General features: G+C 41.3%; 1 protein-coding gene across 4 annotated transcripts in view; it reads left to right on the top strand.

Moving 5' to 3' along the window:
* Window positions 1–2,067: 2,067 nt before the first annotated feature.
* LOC143330106 (electrogenic aspartate/glutamate antiporter SLC25A12, mitochondrial-like) overlaps window positions 2,068–14,917 on the top strand; it is a 21,549-nt gene continuing 8,699 nt past the window's right edge. The window contains exons 1-9 of one of the 4 annotated variants that reach the window (XM_076746313.1): window positions 2,068–2,394; window positions 2,852–2,905; window positions 4,900–5,042; window positions 7,104–7,219; window positions 7,994–8,133; window positions 11,261–11,407; window positions 12,181–12,319; window positions 13,288–13,381; window positions 14,485–14,569. In XM_076746313.1, coding sequence (XP_076602428.1) covers window positions 2,383–2,394; window positions 2,852–2,905; window positions 4,900–5,042; window positions 7,104–7,219; window positions 7,994–8,133; window positions 11,261–11,407; window positions 12,181–12,319; window positions 13,288–13,381; window positions 14,485–14,569 — 930 coding nt within the window. In that variant the 5' untranslated portion in view covers window positions 2,068–2,382. Of the gene's footprint in view, window positions 2,609–2,851; window positions 2,906–4,899; window positions 5,043–7,103; window positions 7,220–7,993; window positions 8,134–11,260; window positions 11,408–12,180; window positions 12,320–13,287; window positions 13,382–14,484; window positions 14,570–14,917 lie in introns of all 4 variants that reach the window. The other 3 variants (XM_076746315.1, XM_076746314.1, XM_076746316.1) reach the window with 3 other exon arrangements.

The following is a 14,917-nucleotide window of genomic DNA, read 5'->3' as shown; positions in this document are numbered from 1 at the left end:
GGCCATCAGATTGTGTGACAAATGTGGGATAAACAACACATTCTGGATAAAATCCCTCATTTGGGCAAGTTTGTGAACTAGAAAAACTTGTCATTCGCGGTTAGGTTAGACTACAACAATATCTCAATAAACAGAAATTGACTCTCTGAGGGAAAGTACAATTCTGAGCATCCCTCTGAGCCCGGGTGATGCTGTGCTATCATCCCAGCCTCAGCTATTGTGTCCTCCAGGTGCACCAATGAATGACCTACCCAGTCATGTTTAAGCCACTGTAATTTTACCTCTACGACACTGTCAGCACTAGATTATCCCTTTCCTGAACAACACCATACCTTTTAAAATCCTTAGGCAACAAATTTTGTCTGCATGGAGGCAATACATGCTGCTTGATCTCTGAACTTCAAACTACTATTTAGACTTTTTTTCTTTAAATGCAGGGAATGAGAAGATCCCACAATGGAGGAAGGAAATACAGTGGTGTTGTGTTAAACAGTTTTGGTACAGCCGGTCCTCCGATAGTGTGAGTGTTTGTTTGAACTGGCTCAATCGGTGTCATGGATGTCTTGGAGGTTTTGCTGGGCGTTGTGTGGCGTGTAGTTAGAGCATTAATATCAAAGTGCATACACATAAATACACCAATAATTTAGCACTTCTTTACAGATATATATAAGTATGTTTTACACTTGAATTTTTGCTTTACATTTGGAAACTTAGATAGCACATGCTTTAATTAATATTAAAATCATTACAATTTCAGTCCTGGTTATTTTGATGACACCCAAAAAGTCAACACAATCCACAATGACAAATATTTTGTGTTTTATGTTGCAGCTTCACAATAAAAGCATCCTCATGTTTCTCCAGTTGAACTCCTTCAATATAAAGTAGTGGCAGCAATGTTCAGTTTGCATTAGCAGTAACTTAAAACAGTTCTGTTATGGCATTGGGATCATTAACAGTCAACAGTGAGGCCGACATGCTGCATGCTCTCCTGTGACACCCTGTGCACGTGAAGGCATACTGAATTCTGCGGGGAATGGAAGACCCTGCCACTTAAAATGAAGCCTACTGTAGAGAGTTATTCACAGAATGTGACTACAACCATGAATAATATAAAAACCAGGGTTAAAGTTCTGAGTTCTTGAGCATTGCAAGACAATGGAAACTGTTTCCAGGGGACACTGAAAGATGAATACAGCTGGGACACACTTGTTGTTGCCATGGTGTGTGACACATGATGTCAGCTATCCTTAAGTCCATATCCCTCTGTCCTCAGGGCCACCATACAGAAAAGCTGAATCTAGCTGGTTCTAAATAGATGAAAGTCAAGGGGCAAAAATTTGATTTTACATTTTGACCAAGTCACCAGTTTATTGTTAATACATTGTGAATGTACAGGAATTTATTAAACATGTTCAGGAATACATCAGCAGAATGTGTATTGACATGGCCCAAAGAGGTAAAGTTAGCAAATATTTTACATAAAACAAATATAAAAGTTAAAAAAAAAAAAAAAAAAAAAAATCAGTATACATTTGTGTGACAGAAACTATTTTTTTCTTCTTTCCGACCATCTTCTCACAACCCCTCAGATTTATCATTTGGCCTTTGTCCGGACCCAGCCTCTTGGTTGGGGACCTCCAGTAGTTAAAACTAGCTCTACCTCAACCACCTTCAAAACACTACTTACACACTGATGCATCAGTATTTAAAATCTAATAATGTCACAGGCCTATGCAATAGTATATCAGTGACGGGACATTTTTTTCTATAAATACTTTTACTTTTGATACTTTGAGTACATTCTGGTGATAATAGCCAACCTCTGCAGTTTTACTAACGTACGATTTTGAGGTCAGGAATTGTGGTATTGGTACATTTACTTAAGTAAATGATTTGTTACTTCTCCCACAGCTGATTTGGATTATAGGATATTTTTATGGAAAAAAAATCGTTATTTGTGACATTTTATAGACGAAACAATCAATCCATAGCCTACATTAAAAGCTATGGCTGCACATTCGCTTTCTGGAGCTACATATTCGTGGTTACAGCCTTTTATGTACCATTACATCCCTCGGCTCGACTCCAGAAGTTGTCCCTGCACACTGTGCTGGTTCCTGCGTGCAGGCACACTGGACGCGTCCTCGCGTGACCCAGCGGGACAGGAAACGCAGAAAACGCGTCTGCTGCCAGAGTTGATCCGTCCGGACCATCTCTTCCCGAGGCTCCTCGGCGGACCCACCGCCCTGCAGACATTAAAAGGACGACGCTTGGCTAAATATACTCCATCGCCTCAGACCTCGGCTCCTCTGTCATGCCCGCTGTCATCCCGATGCCCAGCGCGTGCGCTAGTCCACTGCAGCTGACGTCACACCCAGCATGGCGGTCAAGGTGACTCCGTCAATATTTCTTATCAGATATTAATTTTACAGGCGGTCAGACGGCTTGTCCGGTGCGGAGGACAGCATGTCGGTGCGGGCGCGTGGGTTTAAAGCTCTTGTCTTAGATGCAGCGGAGTCCGCCTTTCTTTTATTTCTGCATCTTTGCATAGGCGCATCTCTGCCGGCCTCGCAGAGACAACTGTGATTTCTTTCCTCTGTTGCATGTGTGTATCAGAGATGCGGCTTGAAGCGGGTTTAGTGAAGGCAGGGTTTTCACATGCATGGTGTCGTACGATAGTTGTTATTCCGGTCGTGTGTGATCGATCCTGCTCAGCCGACTGCGTAAAAATCAGTGACAGCCTGAACTTCACTTTTACGTAGTACATAGGCATACTACTCTGAGTAGCGTTTGAGGGCAGTATTGTTATAATCTGACTTTTATTTTAATACCAACTTGTGTGTTCTAGGTGCAAGCAACAAAAAGAGCCGACCCCCATGACTTGAAGACTATTTTTCTAAAGGTAAGACTCACAGATCATTTGCAGCATTATCCTGCATGGCAACACACAAACACATCCAGAAGCTGTTTCTTACAAGTCCACAAAAGTGTTACAGTCAGTGAGTAGTCTTCTGTGTGGTGTCCACTGGGATACATAGTTCAACAAAGGTCACACAGATGCTTCAACTAATTTTGGACCTGCTTCAGCAGAGGATCTCCCCTCGCTTTGACTTCATGTGTGTGCCTCGGTCTTCAGCACGAGTTTTGCATCAAAATGTGCCGGTTACCCCTCAAAGACACGAATCCCTGGCTTTAGCGTGCAGGTTTGTTTACCCCCACAGGTCTTGTTTGGAGTATAAACTTGTTCCTGATAGAGGGGAGTCTGTTTGAGGTACAAGTCACCTTATGGTCCCTCCACATCTCTTGACTCCACTATAAGAGGGCTATGTAATTTCTAATGCATATTCAGGTGGAAGAGTTAATTACTGGAAGCTCATTCTGACTGCCTGTATAATTTGATTACGAACTACTTGAGGCCTACTGTGAGGGTGAATGGATACACAATCATGTGATGGAGTAATGTGGCAATAAATTGCTTGGAATTTATTTTCACTTAAAACATTAATTCAGCAGAGTGCATTGAATTGTTGCCCTGAAAACACTTGGCGTGAAGGTCTCCTCCCACACTCTTTCTCTGTTTATCTCATGCTCTCTCTATCCGAGCTTGGCTCAGACCCATGAGCGTGGCCTTTCTGATGCCAGTTCATGTGGCGCTTGTGTTTCCAGAGCTATCTCTGCTCCAACTTGAAACCCAACCCGGGCTCTAAAAATGACCTTACGTCTTAAAGGCTGACTGAGATCGCAGCTCCAGCAGAGCGCTGCACTGGCTGCGCATGTTTCACTTCGGTCAAGTGAAATGTCTGCAAGGTGATGTTTATTGATTAAGGTGTTCAGTTTAAATTAAGTTTGGGCGTGATGATATGCCGTGAGGTGACTGAAATCCTATATGCCCCTAGGTCTTACAAGCTTTCCGACGAGACAGTCCGAACCTAAAAGGCTGGGGTCAGTTTACCACATGCATCTTCTACCTAAAATGAATTTTCATACCACATCCACAAGCTATATCAACATAAAATGACATATGGCATGATATCAGATTTTACAAGAGTTGTTTTAGTAGTGGCCTAAAGGTCAGAGAAATGGGCTTGTGATCGGAAAGAGCAGCACTTGTTCATGCCACAGGTGCCCTTCCAGCAAGACCCTGAACCCCAAAATGCTCCAGTGGAGCTGCTCAGTGGCCAACAGATTACTGGGCAACTTCCAGATGTGATTGTGTAAGTGTCGGAGTGTGAACAGGGTGTTCCTGAAACGAGAGCCTGGCTCTGAACAGCACTTAAACAAAGGTTAGAGCAGTCACACACCCTTCGCCTATCACCGAAATAATACCCATGAACATAGTTTTTATATGCAATACATTGTAGGATATATTTGTTCAAGTGCATGGGACAGCATGCACCATCCGCACTGGACGGATTTGTATCTGATATTTTTCTTTTTAAATGTTTTCGTGTATCTCGCTCGTCTCTCCATGAGACAGATGTGGTTGTATCTAGAGCAAGGAGATCTCTGTGTTACATGAAGTCAAAGGAATGCAATGATTTGAAAGGGCCTGATGCTTTTCAATACTTTTTGTCATGATGGGATTCAGCAAAGCATTGTATAAATGTAAATTACTGTGTAGGGCCAGTAAACTGCAAACCATATGTGCTGCTATAGAAAACTGCACACAAAGACCTTGTTTTCACAAAGAAAAGAGATACCAATCGAGAAAGCTGCAGTAAAAACAGACGTGTTGATTTAGTATTGGTTGTTTTTGTCTCTTGTTGCATTCAGCACTCATTTTCTTTCTATGCACACAATGGGAATTCTATCCTACCGATTCCTAATCTGAATCCACACGTTATGAGACATTGAACATCCGCATTGTTTACAGCTCTGTCTGCGTCTCCTCTGCAGTATGCCAGCGTGGTGGACGATGGAGAGCATTACATGACCCCCAGGGACTTTGTGCAGAGTTACCTGGGTTTGCATACACAGCCTCAGCATAATCCCAAAACGGTGGAGCTGATAGCCGGAGTGGCTGACACCACTAAGGATGGGTGAGTGCCGACAGTGAAGTAAGCAACGTTGCTGTGGAAGTCCTCTGTTGATTTTGTGGTATGTTAATCCACGTGGACTCATGGTTATTCCTCTTTATGTCTGTTCTTCCTCGACAAATGTTTTGTAGACATATCTTTGCATTTCCAAGTTTTAATTCCTAGTGTAAGCTCTTTTGCGACATCATTAATAGTTTTTCAGTCCAGAATAAAGAGCCTCTTGGTATTTGTTTGCAGGCTGACTGTCATTCATTTTTCAGCAGTTGTTCACTTTTAAATGTACATGAAAGTATATATTACTTTGTAGAATTTGTTGTCCTGAGAGCAATGTAAGACCCGATTGAAACATGAATTTGCAGATTACATGCTGTCAACACAATACTACACGACATGAATGGGCATTATTACACAAGACAACAACCGTGTCAGTCTGAACTGACAGAAGTGCATAACAGTGCTTTCTGCGCCGTTACATGATGATTATGTTGTGTTACATGTGTTTGCTTTATGTCATTACAGTTCTGCTGATATATTCCTGAACTTGTTTCACACATTTCTGTACATATATTGCAGCAATAAATTGGTGACTTGTTCAAAATGTAAAATCTAATTTTCCCCCCTTTACTTCCATCCATTTAGAACCAGCTAAATGTAGCTTTTATGTACGGTGGCCCTGAGGCCTTATGGATATGGACTTATGGATAGCTGACTTGGACGTCATGAGTCTCAAACCATGGCAGCATCAAGCATGTCCCAGCTGTGCTCATCACTTTAGGCGTCCCCTGGAAACACTTTAAATTGTTGTATGTGCTACATGCAGCGTTTCTTTATTTGCTTATGTTTTCATTACTTAGTTGTATTTTCTTGATTTTGTTGTTTTTTCTGTATTTGGTTGTTTTTTCTTTATTCGGTTGTATTTTCTGTATTTCGTTGCGTTTTATGTGTTTTGTTGTGTTTTCCTGATTTTGTTGTGTTTTTCCTGATTTGGTTGTATTTTCTGTATTCGGTTGTGTTTTCTGCGTTTGGTTGTGTTTTATGTATTTGGTTGTTTGTTTCTCTATTTTGTTGTGTTGTCTTTATTTGCATCAGTTTTTTGCTGTGCGTGTGTTGTGAATTTGGTGAAAATGTTGTAGTCAAGTCAAAAGCTGTCAGAATATCACATGATCAAGCAGCAATTAACCTCTAAGGCCACTCTGACACCTCACAATTCATGTAATGTAATGTAATGTCATTTTTTTTTCATGTGTAGTATCTACCCAAAAGACTGTTACTGATTTATCAGAATGATGTTTGCAGAGTTAATAGGTGTCTTTATGAGTCAGTTTTACACCTTCAGCTGATTGATTTAAAATCCAGTATGGTTAGCCAGAACATATCTGCAGTACCTGATTTCAGCTGCATGTATATTCACCTTTAGTTAGAGCTTAGAGCAACAGGTAGACTTCCACTATGTCTCATGAACGGCTGAAGAATGAAAAAAATAGCTTAGATAGGTCCTTAGATATTAAAATTGCCATATTTTCAGAGCATATTAACGACTTCTTGTCCACACTCGCTAAAACGTTGAGCTTCAAATTTCATTCTAATTTATTATTAATAATAGTACATGTAAAGAGGTTATAAAACGCATAATGTAATATAATAGAATGCACTTTGCAGCTCAGCTTTTCACACAACATGGAAAGTAGTCCTTTAAGTGCTCAGAAAAAGCTGGAAATTTGAACATCTACTATTTCTATGTCAGCTGGGCAGACTCCATTTGCTGATGAAGATCATGTGATATGAGTGAAAGCTCCAAAAACAGCTACTAAATGGACCTTGATGTTCATGAAAACTGTTTTGTCAAATGCTGTTTCAAGAAAAAATGTTGACGCTTAGTTGGAAAATAGGTTTAGTGCCACATTACTGCATTTTCTTTCTGTCCTTAAGTCAGTCAGTGTCCCTCTCTGTGTTTAATGTGTTTTTTTTCCAGGATAGGCTGTGATGTGCTGCAGCTTTTGTAATTTTGTCAAAGATACATACGTCCTGTGTTCAGATAGCACTCTTTTTTTCTTGTCCAAACAGACTGATCTCTTTCCAGGAGTTTCTGGCCTTTGAATCAGTACTATGTGCCCCAGATGCCCTGTTCATAGTTGCCTTTCAGTTGTTTGACAAGACTGGCACAGGGAACATCTCGTTTGGTATGTACATGGTGGTTAATGTCAGCATGCTGGTGTGGGAGTGTACGTCATGCTCACCTACAGGAGACTAAGCATCATGTTGTGTACATGCAATGTAGTTTAAACACCGTAATATTAGATTAACTCTGTGTGACTAAAGCTGTTGACTTCCTGCAAGTAATGACAGGTATTTAAGGTGCTATTTGTTGTAGTGTTAATGGATAAGTCACAGAAAATGATGCTGATAGAAGGTGGTGCCTTTGAGTGTAACATTAAACATTGTCGTAAGTACTATTCTTGCTAAAGCATGTGCAGTCAATAAATGTAGCAGTAGCCATGTCTTTTTTTATGCATTGCATATGCTGGCAGCTTGTATTCTTAAAGTCTCATCTCAAGGCAGCACAGCAAGCGGGCTGTGTGGAAGATCACATTATAACCAGCTCCGTCTGACAAGAGGGGAAATGAATCCAGCCTGTCAGAAACCAAGAGATGCAGAGCCTTACAAAGAAGCTGCTGCTATGCGCTCTCTGTGCAATGGGCCTCCATAAAGGCGACTGAAATTGAGAGTGGTGCTTATACTGAAAATTTCCTGGATGGACTCAAAACCCTTAAAATGTAAAAGGAGTGGGACTGTCAAACAGCCTATTCTGCTTCGCCGTCCAAATGGACTCTTTCCTCTACTTTAACGAGGTTCACTACAAATGGAATGAGGGTGTGAGATGGATGTTCGAATTGCATCTTGCATGTTTTTCCCTCTGTCTCTTGTTACTGCTCACTCATGTCTCACTCTTTCAGAGAATGTACGCGACATCTTCAGCCAGACCACAGTTCATCACCACATTCCCTTCAACTGGGACTGTGAGTTCATCAGGCTACACTTCGGCCATGAAAGAAACAAGAACCTCAGCTACACAGAGTTCACCCAGTTTCTGCAGGTAGAAACAGTGAGCTGCATGATAAACTAGTCACAGACAAGCAGTCTGATATGTACAGTAAAAGGAAGGAATTGGGAAGTGCACGTATTCGTTTTGCTGCTCAGAGTTAGATGAGGAGAGTGAAACCACTCTCATGTCTGTACCATAAATATAAAGCTTCCACTGGCAGCTGGTTAGCTTAGCATGAAGACAACAAACAGGGGAATGGCTAACCTGGCTCTGCTGCAGGTAACAAAAAAAAAATCTGCTTGCCAGCACCTTTAAAGCTCATAAAAAACAATGAAATATAAATGAAATAGAACATGTGTAATTTTAATTTCTAACTCTTTTTGACATACACTCAACTGAAAACAGCACAAAGACAATATATTTAATGTTTTACCCCATCAGCTTCACTGATTATTGTAACTATATGTTTAATCTGAATTTGATGCAGCAACAAGTTTCAAACAAGTCTGGACAGGAGCAACTTAAGACTGGGACAGTTGTGGAATGCTCCAAAAACACCTGTTGGGAACATTCCACAGGTAAACAGGTTGATTGGTAACAGGTGATAGTATCATGATTGGGTATGAAAGGGGCATCCTGGAAAGGCTCAGACCTTCACAAGCAAGGATGGAGATTATTACATGGACTAAGGAACATTTTGTGAAAGTTGTCGGTGAACACAGTTTGTTTGCAAATGAGCGTGTTCTGTTTTTATTTACATTTTACACAGCATCCCGATTTCTTTGGAATCGGGGTTGTAAGTAGCAAATTAGATTCATCGGAAGCTGTTTTGATAATTAATAGTTTCAGTCATCTTTTTGTAAAAAAAAAAAAAAAAAATCCCCAAATTCTCAAAAGTAGTAGTAGTAGTAGTCAAAAAAGAAACTAACTCAATTTGGCTTGAAATTGAATTGATTGTTTTTGGATATTTTGGTCAGACATTTGACAATGTCACCTCATGCTGTAGGTAACAGTGATAAACATTTTCAAATATATTCCGACATTAAACAGAGCAAATGATTAACTGGGAAAACAATCAACAGATTAATTGAACACACAAATTATCATTAGTTGCAGCCCTATATATTTTTGTTTAATTGGTAAAAAAGAGTAAAAACAACAATTTGTGGGGGTTTATATGACAGATTATTTCTTGGGCAGGTGCAGTGACTTCCTGGAGTCCCTGGTGGAACCACATGAATCCAGAAAGTCACTGCACAAAAAATAATCACACACATAATGCCCTGTAAAAGTCTTTATGCTATTCTAAGCCAACCAGCTCCAGCTTCACATTTATTATCATTAACATAATGGTCAGACATAAGAGTCGTATCAATCTTCTCATTTAACTCTGGGCAAGAAAGCAAATAAGTGTATTTACCAAAATGCTGGACTGCTCCTTTAATGCTGCTTTCTGCAACTTGTATCAGAGCAAAACCTGGAACTGAAACAAGAAACGAAATGAAAACAAACCCCAGATCGAGACCGGATGTCACGAACCCACTGCCTGTAACGCTTGCTTGGTGGCACAGATGTGACTTTCACCCACGATTTCCCACCACTGGTTGCACCCGACCAAGTGAGGAAAAGTAGACCATAGCAGCCAAACCACGAATGCAAGTGAAGATTTGTTTTAAATGATTTCTCATTAATCTAACATTTCATTTGAATGAGAAAGACTGTGCTTTGTCTGCTATTGAACGTTTCATAGTCTCACTTTAAATGTTTCTTCTTGTCATGATCGTATAGCACAGTGTAATTTATTGCCCTTCAGCTCATAAGAGCTCAAGAGCTACAGATAATCAGTTTTTTATGTAAATGAAACATTATATGCTACAAAACAGCACACAGAATGTATTTTCATTTTAGAAAGTGTGCATCAATAAATGTGAAACCATTCATAATGATCATCTTCATCCTGTGGTGAGGCATTTTTATCCTGCTGAGGGGCAAATGAAAATGACGTAATGTGAACCACATGCCATAAATGATCTCTTAAGATAATGGGGTTGTGGTGTGGAGTTGCATCTTTTAGTGTTTCATCTCTTCAGCTGTCCTCGTGGTTTGCGGTAGCCCAGTGCGCCATTAAGACACTTCACGTCGTTGTTTTGCTTTATTGGTCGCCGCCTGAACCTCACTGAGACCTCTGCGCTGTTAAAGTCTGTGTGCTGTTCGGCAGCAGCAGCACGGTCAGGGAGGAACCTGGTTTGGAGTCGAGGGCTGTGGTCTAAAGCAGAAGCTGGGTGGTCCGAGAGTTAGACAGGCCGGGCTGCAGTGTGGGATCCCTCAGAGCACTTTGTGGTCTATCATACTAGACGAGGGCTTCCCACCGTTCCACCAAAGACTCTTGTGTGTGCGGGATTTTATTTACATCTGTCATTATTATTGCCTTGTTTTTCTGTCATGTCCGAGCAGGTTTTATTTCCTCTAACTGAGTACGACTTCACATGCAGAGAAGCACGGGTCAGTGTGTAGATTTGGTTTTAGATTTGAGTCTTGGCTCTGCCACCTTGTGGTTGTTGCAGTATTTGGCCGGACTTCAGTGAGTGCAGACAAGGTCGAGCTTTTGTCTGCTTGAAAAGTCTAATGTTTGTGTGGTATCATCATGAGTTTTCAACAATATAATCATCCAACATTGTGCCAATTAATCTTCAGCAACAATCCACTGATTAGGTTATCAGAACCAGAGTGTAAAGATGAAGTTACAGCTGAAAATTGCAGTGACGTTGCTCTGTGATCCTCTGGTTATATGTGATGAGCTTTGACAGCAGACATTGACCCGGGGTCAGCCTCCCCCTGCGCCCCCATCTGATTGCATGGTTGTCATATTGAATCACCTTCCTGCGGACACACCTGCCGGCCGTCTCGCCGTCCGCTCGGCTCAGCGCCGGGATCAGGCTTCTCAGGACATGGTTTCCATTAGTCTCCAGAGAGACAGCAGTGATTACAAAAGCCAGTGTCTGACACTGTCACATCTGCCTTTCACATCTGTCCAACACTGACATTATTATACTTTCATCCTCCAAAGTTCTGTTTCTCTGTTCCCTTGTAACGCGATGCTCCTCATCACAGGAACACATTCTTTGCATCTTTTGTCAGCTAACAGCTTGACCTCCTCTCCTTGTGTGTGTTACCGCAGGAGCTGCAGTTGGAGCATGCCCGCCAGGCGTTCGCACAAAAAGACAAGGGCAAAAGTGGCACCATCACTGCCTTGGACTTCAGCGACATCATGGCCACCATCAGACACCACATGCTGACTCCATTTGTAGAGGAGAACCTGGTTTCTGTGAGTTTAAGAAAAAGTTCAACACCAGTTGAGCATTGAAAGTGGCTACAATCAAAATGTTCATGCTCAAAATGTTGCACCTACAGAGAATTATCACCTGACTGTGCAGCTCCCTTCAGCTTTATGGAGCTCTGAAACAAGTTTCACTTCATTGTTTGGCAGTCCAGGCCGAAATTCTTTATTTTGGTTCATTTTCACTGCATCTCAGGGTCGTTTTTGGTTGCAGCAGGCAGCTGTTTTCAGTGAAAAAGCTCTAAAAAGCCACTGTACGCTCCCTGCTCAGCACCAAACACCAGACAGACCAAGTTAACTGGTGAACTTAGTGGAGCATTTAGCAGTTAAAGAGCAAGGTATTTTCCTCAGGAACTGGTAGAGACCAAAAACAGAGCTAAAAGAGAGTGAATATTGGGCTTATACTGTCAGGTGGCTACAAACACTGATGTTACTCTATATCTGCTAGCTGTATAGATAAGCAGCTGTTTGCAAAGAAGTTCTCATATTAACTTTAAAGGTGAGAATGTGTCAATTATGTGTTCATACCTGCTTGCTGCTGCCCCCTGGTGGCCAACGAAATCAGCTATTGCAGGTTGAAAATGAGACAGTAAAAGGTTAGACCAGTGAGTCTGCAGTTAGCTTGGACATCCATGCTAATGATTTCTATTTTCAAGCGCTGCAGTCATTCAACAGAACAAGGAGGATTTGAGAGAATGTGATGAGACTGATCTGAAGCCTTCCTCTACAGAAGCAATGACAGACTTTGGATCTTTCTCTAGGCTGCGGGAGGCAGCACCTCCCACATGGTGAGCTTCTCCTACTTCAATGCCTTCAACGCCCTCCTCAACAACATGGAGCTGGTGCGCAAGATTTACAGCACCCTCGCCGGCACGCACAGAGACACACTCATTACCAAAGGTACACCTGAGAAGAGCCTGACGTCACTCAAATGAGTCATGTGTGCGTTTCATATGTGAAATGTAGCTGTGCGATCATGTTTCAACTTTCTTGACAGACCGGTGTGAGTGAACACACAGGGAACTTTACTGTAGCACTAAGTTGCTCAGGTAAATGATCATTTTTAACCTGGTTGTCAGATCACCTCCCACATGTAGACCTGTGTAACTGATACCTGTCCTGTCAATCACATCTGCTCCCAACTGTGTTTCCCATCGAGATACAAAGTGTAGCCTCTTCCTCTCCTTTCTCTCCATGGTTTCCCTCCTTCTAGAAAAGACTTTGGGCTAATAGTATTTGCAAATAATTCTTTTGACACGTGTCCAAACATCAGATGGGTGAGTTTTAAGTTTAAAGCATATCCGTATCTCACATATCCGCATCATCATCATCATCATCTGCATCATCCCAGTGCTTGAGATCAGAGAAGCAGGCTTGTAAGAAAAGGTTGCAATGGTTGGACCTGAAAAGAAGTTCTTTGTGGGGAAAGTGAATAACGAACTCTTTTCCCTTCTTCAACAACTACCATTAGGTTTCCTTTGAGAGAGACCACCTGATGGTAATGGAGCGTCTCAGCAGGCAACAGTAAAGAAGTGAATGTAAAGCACATATAAAAGAGTGTCGCAGGGCGCTGCTGAGAGATTGCATGCTCAGTTAGTGTACTCCTGGGCAGAATTGATTTAATGGTTTAAAGTCTTTTTTCCATATATCCCATATAGCACCAAGCATGCCCAATAAATGACAATAAATATAATATATATATAATATGAAACAATAAAGCAACAGTATTTGCAAATACTATTTGATACAAGGCTGCTTTAGAAAATACCTGGTGTGGATTCCCCTCAGCTTCCTGTTTGACTTTAATGTAGACGCTTCCATTGACTGAGGTCCTGTTTGCATTGTTTCATTTCTCCTCTTCATTGCAGAGGAGTTTGTTCATGCTGCAAATAAGTTTGGTCAAATCACCCCGATGGAGATTGACATCCTGTACCAGCTCGTTGGTCTCCACTCTCACTCCGGGTAAGAGTCTGAATTCCTCTGTTTGAACCCTCTGGAGTCCATCTGAGCCTCTGAGAATGCACTGAACATGTTTTATGTACAGTGACATAGCTTTATTCATGTGTAAGAAGCTGAGACAACCAGCGGAAAGTGCTGATGTGGGACGTTCACGAAGTTTCTCATTCATGTCTGTACACCATAAAACATTTGAAAGGAAGTTTTAAAAATGAGAATTATTAATATTTTCAGTTATTTACAGGCAATAAGATGTGAATAGACTGTTTTATAGTTTTATTTCCTACATTTTTCTGTTGTATTTATGTGCATAAATAGTTAAACAATATTTCTTGTAACCTAGAACTGCTATATAATAATATTTTGAGTGACATTTTTTTACAGGCGCCTGTGTAATTTTTCCTGTATTTTGGGTTCCTAGCAGCTTTATACTTTGTTAAACTGACAAAACGAGAAGTCCAACTTATAGCTGAGTTCGTACTGACAAAATGATGCATGCACGCGGCCTAAAACAGTTGGACAGCTGATAAACAGACAAGACAAAATGACGAAAGAGAAATGAATGTGTAGAAAGTGGCAGAAATGAAGCAACCTGCACTTTAATTAAAGAAATGAAAATTTGCTGTTCCACTTTTGTCCACTCAGTCATCCAGGTAGGTTCTGCTGCTGCTCCTCGAATCCACCAAGTGCATTCAAAACATTTATACAAAACCGTGTTATTTTTTATTCCACCATGAATGGAATAAATCTGTTGCAGGTCTGTTTATTGGCTATAAAGATAAAGTTATTGCTCATTCAGTTTAACAACAGTGGCTCCACTGGCTGATTTACAAGACAAACATAAAACATGGCTTCCAATGGGGAATATTTGTGTCTCAAACATTTCGTAACAAAACACTTTCATTTACTTGCTGGGCCACGGGCACTCATCCAGCTTTGTTTGTCTGCTGTTTATATAATCTTAAATTAAAGTTGCAGTAACTTCAAGTTATATGCCAGTAAAAGGTCTGTGGAAAATCTTACATCACTGGCTGCTGCTCGCAGTAGATGCCGAGCTCTCTGCTTTTTCCTGGCCTGACTCCCCCACTCCCCTGCTGTTGTGTGTTAAGGCGGCTGAACCATGCAGACATTGAGAGGATAGCCCCTCTGGAGGAAGGAGCCATGCCATACCACCAAGCAGAGGCCCAGAGACAGGTAGCCTGATTGACTCCTCTAATACACCTTACACCCTCCTGCCTTTTATCAAAGCCTTTTCCTCTTCTCCCTCTGCTTCCGTCTGAGAAAGGAGCGAAAAAGGGAGAATGTACAGTCATTGAATTAGCAGAGTGCCCATGTTTTTCCTCCCTTGTGAAGTGCATTACTTAAACTCCCAGATAAAAGTACACCAATTATAGTTATAGAGGAGGAATGGATTGTTGCATTGCTCCTCTCCATGAAAGGCTCTCCCCATTTTATTCAGTATAGCTGCACATACACATCAGCTGCAATCACACATCTGAGAAGCTAATAAGAGGCTTTTATCAGTGTGGGGCTTGAGGAGTT

The sequence above is a fragment of the Chaetodon auriga genome, chromosome 13 (assembly GCF_051107435.1).
Source record: "Chaetodon auriga isolate fChaAug3 chromosome 13, fChaAug3.hap1, whole genome shotgun sequence".
Classification (NCBI taxonomy): Eukaryota; Metazoa; Chordata; class Actinopteri; order Chaetodontiformes; family Chaetodontidae; genus Chaetodon; species Chaetodon auriga.
The sequence above is the reverse complement of the archived record's forward strand: the minus strand, read 5'-3'. Positions and strand labels throughout refer to the sequence as shown.